Raw genomic sequence first — 9294 nt, 5'->3', positions numbered from 1 at the left:
TGCCTGGTCCTGGCATGAAAGCTAGCGATAAAATACAGACAAAAAAAGACATTCTCCATATTAATACCACCACCCCAGAGATTTAAACAGGCATTTACACAATTACATAAATAACTATGTGGCTGAAAACTGCAATGAATAACATGATGAAAAATCATAAGATGCTAGTGACCGGTAATATTTATAGCTTTAACATGTGCGGAGAAAAACAAATGAAAGAAGCATCTTAATCTTGTCCGGGGCCCACATCCAGGAAACTACTTAAACAAGACATCATATTCTGTTATTTGTGCTCAAATAAAACTTCTTCGGCTTTAGCTTTTAAAAACAACTCTGCCACTCTAAAAAATACTTCAAAAATGAGCAACAGAAAATATTTATAATAGTGTAATATGCTAATTTAAAATAAGTTAAGAGGTTTCAAGAGGAACGGAAGTGAAAAATCTGAAGGAGATAGAGTTTGTCTTAACAGAACAAGAGCCCTGTACCATCCACCAGAGGGATCCGACCTCACCAAACATCCTGGCTCTGTTACTTGGGTGTAGTAATGGGGCCTCTCTCAGCCTGTTTGCTCTTTTCCAGAGTAACTGCCCCACCCACCTACAGGGTTCTTTTGAGGAGCAGAGGAGTTAATGGATGTAAAAGTGCTTTGTGACCATTAGCAAAGAAACTGTACAACAGGAAGGGAGAATTCAAAGCATTAAAAAATAATCGAAAGCTGGATCACCCCTCTGAGAGGAATAGTAATTGGCTGCTACAAATAGTAACTGAAAGATACCACTGTGTATTTTTCTTTCTACTGCTTATCAATCATCTAATGCAAAAATCTCATGCCGATATTATTCTAGACAATTACATAAAATGTCATACTTAATCCTGTAAAATTTTTCACAACAAATAACCATGTATGCACTTGGGATTCCATTTAACTTTTACTCCGAGTGGAAAAGGGCATTGTTTTGAAATACATGCTCACTGATCTTAGGGTTTTCCCCCCCTTTAAGATGGACATTCAAGGACAATGAAATAAAATGAAATTTGGAAAAGTTTGACTTGAGAGAAATGCCACTTCAGCCAGAGGAGTTAGGCAGTAATTCTCACTTGAGGTCATCTCTTTAGCAGACACCTACATTTTCACTTTAAAAGCCATTGTATTTTCTACTGACTCCAGGAAGGGCATTTCTGAAAACACAAAGGCTGCATGGCCACCTGCCTTGCTTGATTAATGCAGCCATTCTGAGAAATCATAGCCTAACCAGTAACCTCAGAAGGAATCACCATTGGCTCGATTTCAAGGATTTCAAAGCAGGTTCCCCAAAAACACACAGGAGATTTTACAAAGAGAAATCATCCACAAAATGTTCTGGAAGAGGCTCCTCTGTAATAAGTCCATCACACCAAATAACCCCTTCAATGGCTGACCCGTTACCATCTCAGAAAAGGCCAGCAATTAAAGGCAAATTGGACACCTGGAAAATGAAACAAAAATTTTAAACATAGTCAAGGAATGGGTTACGTATGAGAAATTTAAACCATGTTTTAGGTAGAATTGTTCAGTTTGCTCAGTTTGATTTATCTTGCTCATCCTGTTTCCATTGCTTGATAAAGTACACATAAAGTACAAAATGCCTCAGATTAACACAAACATATTTTATTAAAGAATGAATGCATTTATGCGAAAGAATTGTGTACATATGTCATAAAGCGACAAGCATTTCTTCAAGAGGCAAGTTTTCCTCAGTATGACCCCATGCTTATTGTTCATGCCTGAAAACTGGACCCACACACAGGGACACACACACACACACACACACACACACACAGACCTATATATGGACACACAAGTACACAGACCAAAATGCCGACACCATCACTCTCTGAATTAGATTAGCTCTCCTGTAAGGCTTCTAAGGTGCCACTAACATTACCAGGAATGAAAACAGACTTCCACCCAGGAGCAATACTACCTGGGAAATATAATTACCAGTTCTCGGTTTTAAATGCATGTATCTTCACCAATGCTTTCAATTTCATTCCATGTCGACTCTTTATGATACTGGAAGATGCACGAAGCTGAGAAATCTGTGCTTTCCTAGCGAGACTTTCTCAGGAGAATGAATGAACAAATGGGCAACTGGAATTCTCGGACATCAGCAACTTTAAGGTAACAAGGCAAGATTTCCCCTAACATGGAGATGGACTTGGGTTTTCTAGACAGGCCCAGTTTATCTAACTTCTTTCCTGTCTGAGTGCCATGTTACGTGATGAGGGCAAGGCTTCCTTGGTGGTCCCAAACCAGATTCGAAGCTTGCCGTGAAGGACTCATCCAACAGGACATTAGCCAAGGAAGCTACCAAGATTCAGGGTTGAGGGAAGGACACCCCCAAAGAGTTGGCTCACGTGCTGCTTGCTCTGCCTTTTTCTGGGCTTTTTGCTGTTTTTCTAAACTCCTGGTTGGTTTGCTTTCTAGTTATTTCATTTGTTTTCTTGTTTTCTTCCCTTTTGGTATCCTGCAGGGCAGGCTGTGAGAATCCCTCCCTCTAGGGATGCTGGCAGAAGAAAGAGGGCAGGCAGTGCAGAAGGAGGGAAGGCATTATTAGTAGTTGCAAGTATTCTAAGAAAATAGATAGAGTGAATACAATAAAAGGGTACTACTGGATATATTTGTGTAAATAAAAGCATTATCTTTAACTGCGAATTAACTGCCAACTATGGGGTGGTTAGTTGTAAAGCTGGAGGAAGGCTGTGCTGATTTGCATACTGAGGAGAGTCTGAACATGGCACGGGAGAGGCCCTCTCAGTCATCCTGAGCTTTGCTTCCACTGCGGCTTTGCACCAGCATCAGCACCCTCTCCTGCCCACCCTGGAGGGAACCCACGGTGTCTCAACACACTCCTGTTGGATTTCATAAGGCAGACTGTAATGGTCCGTCACTTGTCACTCACAGCTGCAGAATGTTTGCCTGAGAGTGGTGAAAACTGGCATGGAGCTCTCCCAGCAGGAGATGTTGGAACTTGAAAACATAAGATGTCTAGACCCTTCCTCCCCGTCCTGGCTCCCACCCTCCTCCGAGCCACAGCAGCAGCAGATTTCAATGTCACGTAATTACTTTAATGATACATTTCTTTAGATTTAGAATTGCTCATCTGCATTTAAAAAGCGTGGTCAGCCAATGGTTTTGGCAGTCTTTTCATCCCAAATTTGAATGGTTGCTTCTTCATCTCTCCTGTTGAGCTCCTTGACCAATGCCGCCTTCGCCGGAGCACCTCAAGTTCATTCAGCCATCATCAGACTCCAGTTCCTGGGAAACCTCTTCGGAGGAGCTGTTCCTGTGGATCCGCCCATCACTCTTCATACTGTGGAAAGTCTTCCTGAAGGCCTCCATCATGGCGTGGGCCAGCTTCTTGGCCTCGAGCTTGCTCTCACACTCCACAGCGTGGCAGTCCATCTGGTAGGACAGGTCGTCGTTGATCTCCCTGTACACCCAGGCGAAGATGTTGGGGCTCACGTTGTGGTCGGCGGTGCAGTAGGCAATGCGGGCCACCTGGAAGGTATCCATGTGCACCGTGGCCTCGCCTTTGTGGTCAAGGTGATGCAGCCACACTTGGAAAGGTCGGATCTCCAGAAGGGCGTTGGCTGGGAAGATGTCTTCCCGGGTGAGCGTGTGCTTCTTCCAGAGCTCAATCACTGGCTTTTCCGTGCAGCCTGACAAGAACTGCATGCCTGTGGTAGAGACTTTCCCCAGATAGGTGACCTGCAGGGGGAAGAGAGGAAGGAAAAGAACAGGTGAGCCATAAGCTCTTCACTGAAGCAGACCAGGTGAGTTGGTTTGTAGAGGACCCCATGGAGAGGAACCCCATGGAGAGGCCCACGGGCTTCTTCCTCATCCCTAGGAAGATGAATGGTAATCACAGTTTTTTCCTTTTCTCCCTAACACGCTGTCCGCTTGGCAAATGTATTGAAAATTTTTAAGCACATTTGTATTTTTAAAATCTAATTTCTACAGAACCGCTCTCCCTCCCCTCCTTTTAAGTTACAAAGGACTGATTATGATCTTTCATGTAATTTGACAGTTCTTTAAAATCACAAGGTCACTCAAAGTTTATTTTCAACTAAACACGCACACGAGGGAGGGGGGATTTAATGATAAGAAGGAATCAAAAGGATGCTGCATCTGGAAAACAAAAGCTTTATTAAACTTATCTCCCAGCTTGCTTCTCCTTCCAAATCTTTCAGTGTTGCAGTTCAGTTAGGTCGCTAGCTTCTGGCAAATGCCAAGGATGCAAAATTGTTCCATTTAAATTACAGCCTAAAGCGTGATTGTTTTCATCCTCAAGATAATTTTTAAAAATGCAGCCATGCTTAGCTATTTTTCACCCTGAACAGATTTGAACTGATGGGCACCTGGCTATGTGACAATAAATGAAAAATCTACAGATAAGACTAGATGCTGGCTTATCAAACAACTACACAGGCAGCACTAAAACGAAGAAAAATAACTCTGAGTGATTCAAAACCCATCTTCTTAAAAACTTGTTTATGGTGTATCAAGAAAGGATTTTAATTCTTTCCATTTTTTCTCCATTCATCAAAAAAAAATGCATAGTACCACTACCATAGGGACATAGGCATTCTGGAAATGCAGAAAACCTAAAGGATAAATTAAGGAATAATACAAAAGAGTATATAATTAGCCTTAAAATTGTTGACATAGAAATAAATACTAAAAAAGGTGAGAGAGGAAACCCAGAAAGAGGTGTATGGAAATGCAGACAACTGAGAAAGGCCACAGTGATTCCACATCAGTGTTTATGTTTAGTGTACAGACTACATACCAGAAATCTAAGACACAGATGCAAGACACAGATGCAAGACACTGTTGCATGCTTTTGTGGTCCAGTTACCCCTCAAACAAGAATTAATGAGATGTTAATCTTAGTATACAGGGACAGGTGCTGTGTAGGCTGGAAATATTTATGATAGACCTATTATACACCTCTTATACTGTTCCGAGGTGAGTCACAGAGAGCAAGTGAGGGGACAGTGAGCACAGCCCGAAATTTACAGGAAGGAAATCACTGCTTATCCATCCAGAGCTGGTTGCAGTGCTAGCTTCACTGTGTGTTAGACAGGGGTTCTGAAAAAGTTGTAGCCCTTTGCAGGTAAAAAGAGCAGACAAGGGGCACCGTCAGTGCCTGCATCGTGAAACAGGGCAGGGGTCAGCCCTGAAGACCAAGGACTCAGGAAGGTGAGTCACTGGATTTCAAGGTGTCAGGCTTTAAAAGCTAGGGAAGAGTGCAGCAGACCAAGGAGAGGCAAGGCTGCGGCAGCGGAGAAAGTTCCGAGCTGCGTGGGGAAACAGGCCACTGTCACCTGGCCACACATCAGGCCCCAGCAGAAGACAGCCCAGAGGGCATTCAGGGAAGAGTTGTGGATACCCCTGGATGGAAGCAGGAGAACGAGGGTGAGTCTGGAACTGCATGCGTGAGTCTGCACACAGCCTGAGCAGTGGGACTCTGACGCCCAGCCACCAAGGTGTAGGCAAGGAGGGCCTGGTCATAACAGTGCAAGCACAGCGGACCTGCCTGGTGCCATGGAGAAAGGGGGGCTGACTCAAAGCAGAAGGACTGGAAGACCAGGAATGGTACTGCAGGGACAAAACTGACAGTTCTTGGCAAGAGATGGAGGAAGCAGAAGGAGGAAGAGACACTGGAAGCACTGCTACACCCAAGAAAGTAACCAGTTGAACACTTTATTGTCACTCTGGATCAGAATCAGAATATACAGGTGGTTTTGTAGCCAGACATGGTGGTTCATGATTGTAAACCAGTGCTCTGGGAGGCTGAGTCAGGAGCATCTGTAAGTTTGAGCCCAATTGTTGCAAGACCCTGTCTTAAATTAAATTAAATTAAATTAAATTGGGTTGGGGATGTATCTTAGTATGAAGGTCTTGGATTCAATCCCTAGTACTGCAAGAAAACAAAAGTGGACTTGTGAGAAATACGCAATGCAGGTTTCTTGAATAATCCGTGTGTTTTGTATTTAGTGAATTTTCTGTTTTGTGGAACTTTTTGACATCTTTATTATTTTTTTCACAGGCTTACTATTTCTATTAATGAAAGTGAAATCTACATGATCTAAAAGTGACCATTTTAGAGTGTTCTTCAGGAACACATAATACAGCCACAACATGCACAGCTTTCAGCTTTAACAATTTCCAGAATAGTTTTGTCTCTCCCAAAAGGAGAGCCGATACCCATTAGGCAGTCAACCCACTCTCAACCCCTGAAACAGATTGCTATGACTGATTTGCTCACTGTTTTATGCCTTAGCTAATCCCTACATGTGGCCATTTACCTGGCTTCTTCTGCTTGGCCTAAATTTTTCACAGCTCACCAAAGCTGTTGGAGGCATCACTGCTTCATTCTTTCCTGTGATGGCTTTGCTTATGATCATTTAAAAGCACACAAAGTTGGAGATAAGAACCTGGGAAGATGGCAGAGCAGGAGCACTAGGCATCTGTCTGCCACCTAGATGATACAGTGGTGCCTCAGTTCAAGAACTTAAATCTTTCCACGATTCTCGTAGCCAACTGAAATGGCTGTGAACCAAATCAAATTCAATGGTTCCGTGCAATGTTGACCTTATGGGGAAATTTGATTCGGTTTATGAACAGTTTGGTTTACAGTCAGCATCATGGAAAGAACTAAGTTTGTGAACTGAGGTACACTGTAATTGTGTGGTAGAATCTGTCTTGTCTAGTCACTTTGGAACTATGGAGCCTACTAAAGACATGCACTTTCCAGAGGAAGGGTTAGAATAAAGTGCAGTTAATTTGGGTCAATTTAAGCTCTTAGCACAGTAGTAGCAGCTTCAGCTCCTCTGTTGCACCCCCTGCATTATGATAGGCAGCTGTCCACATGGCTTGGCTGCAACCTGCGCACAGGCCGCAGGAGCCATGGTGTGCAGAAGGGACTCTGTCCTCCAAACATCTGAGACGTGGGCTGCTGCTTCTGCTTTGTCACAGAGATGCTCGCAATGGGGCAAGGTGACTTCACTGTTGCCACATCTCTACTCTCTTCTCAAGCTGAAATGACTTTCAGGAAAGTTAAAGGACTACACCTCCTAACACCCCACCCCTTAATTTTTCTCTTTCTAATTTGGGAGCTGGACATTAACTATTAGAACATTAAAAAGAAAATCAGCTTCCCCTGCATATATGGGGAAACTTAGAAGTGACTACAGATATCCAGGGAAAGGTAGAGTCTCAGAGGAGATCTAGGGAGACTACAAGTTTACACCCTGGACTAACCTTTGACATAGAAACATCCTAAAACAATGAAACAAAATGAATCAATATCAAAACCAGCACACCATGGGGAGGGAAGATAATAATTGCAACATTATTAAATGCAAATGTCCAGTTTTCACAAAAAGAAATAAGAAAGTACAATCCATTCATTGGGGTGAAATCAACAGAAACTATTCCTGAAAATATTTGGTGGCAGATCTACTAGATAAAGACTTTAAAACAATGGTGTTAAAGATATCCAACATATTAAAGAACAATGTGGAGAGAGTCAAGAAAGTAATTATAAACAAAATTGGAACATCACTGTAAATACTCCCCCCCAAAAAAAAAGAGCTAACAGAATACAAACTTTTGGAGCCAAAAAGTACAATGATTGAAATGAAAAATTAACTACAGAGACTTACTGGTAAGATCTAAGAAGACAGAAGAAATACCTATGGAACAGAGTAGAGACCTCAGAAATAGCATACCTGGTAAGCGATTTTCTACAGGAATGCTAAGACTACCTAATGAGGAGAGAACTGTCTTTTTAGTAAAGGGTGCTGGGAAAACTGTATACCCAACTGGTGGACTAAGTCTCTAATCATAATGGACATCCGAGGACACAAATAATATTCTAATCACAGCAAACACTATCATAACTCACTTAAAATTAGCAATAGAATTATATGATTCATCAGTTCCACTTTTGGGTACTGCCAGAAAGAACTTCAAGTAAGGTCTTGAAGAAATATCTGTTTCTTCATGTTTATAGCAGAATTGTATGCACAATAGCTGTGCTGTAGAAGCACCCCAAATGTCCATTAATGCATGAACAATAAGCAACTTACAACCTATATATAAAATAGAGTATTATTCAGTCTCAATGCACATGAGACAGCATGGATAAATTTTAAGGACATGTTGTTATGAGAAATAAACCACTAACAACAAGACAAACGTTCCCAGTTCCAAATATTACAGCTCCAAATATTGTACTTTATATGAAATATATAGTGAAAATCATAGAGACAATGAATCCTGCCCTATTTATAGCCATGTTTTGCCCAGTTCTAATATTAAATTCTCTAGAGTTTGGCCATTACCATGTAACACTGACCATAAGTCACTCCCGGGGCTCGTTCCTCCTTTCTGACTGTGACTCGTGCCTGTCAGCTAAGCCCTCCGTGCGCTGTCTGCTGTCCCAGGCTGCAGACCACTGTCCTGCTCCATTTCTGCAGGATCAACTGTGTTAGGGTCATTCTTATCATTGTGGCAACATGAGTAAACCCAGAGCTATCACAGTGTTAAGTGAAATAAGCAAGGCACAGAGAGGCAATATTTTTTTAAAAGTTTGTATTCTGTTTGCCTTGAAAATGAAAGCCATAGGGTACATTGCTACCCAACTGTAATAGAAATATTAAAATCTTAGTAGATATATGTCTTGGTTACTTTTCTCTCGTTGCTGAGACAAAATACCCAATGCCCAAAAGGAAGGAAGGAAAGATTTATTTAGCTTACAGTTTATAGAGGTTTCAGTCCATACTTGGCTGGCTCCAAGGCAGAAGGTAGCAAAGCAGCAAGACCAAAGGGGGGAATGGCAGCCAAACAGCAATGCAGCCAGAGCAAAAGGGAGGAATGGCGGCAAGCAGCTTCTTTCCCTCCTTTACATTGTAAACAGGCTACCCCCACCTAAGGGGTGTGTAGCTCTCACATAATCTCCATGCCCTCCTCTTTCACAGGCTCAGGATGTATACAAAGTAAGCACCCTGGCTCCCTGCTGAGTCACTTAGCCAAACCTCTAGACTCCCCAAGTTGACACAATGTATCAACCATAACAATATATTTACTTGAACACTTAATTATGAAATTGAAGAGGAAGTAGAAAGAAAGACCTTTTTGCAAAGAGGAAGGAGACCAAGAGATGGAGGGATGGGGAAGGAGAGAGAGGAGAGGGGAAGATGACAAAAAGCGAATTAAGATTGCTGTAGACATGGGCCAAC

At 42.3% G+C, this 9294-nt stretch overlaps 1 protein-coding gene across 1 annotated transcript in view; it reads right to left on the bottom strand.

Annotated features, from left to right (window-relative positions):
* Nucleotides 1–1630: 1630 nt before the first annotated feature.
* Pid1 (phosphotyrosine interaction domain containing 1) overlaps nucleotides 1631–9294 on the bottom strand; it is a 232819-nt gene continuing 225155 nt past the window's right edge. The window contains exon 3 of the mRNA XM_013519988.1: nucleotides 1631–3754. Within this exon, the coding sequence (XP_013375442.1) occupies nucleotides 3278–3754 (477 nt within the window). The 3' untranslated portion in view covers nucleotides 1631–3277. The remainder of the gene's footprint in view (nucleotides 3755–9294) is intronic.

This window comes from Chinchilla lanigera, unplaced genomic scaffold (assembly GCF_000276665.1).
Source record: "Chinchilla lanigera isolate Chin_1 unplaced genomic scaffold, ChiLan1.0 scaffold00052, whole genome shotgun sequence".
NCBI classification, from domain to species: Eukaryota; Metazoa; Chordata; class Mammalia; order Rodentia; family Chinchillidae; genus Chinchilla; species Chinchilla lanigera.
This window is presented reverse-complemented; position numbering and strand designations above follow the sequence as displayed.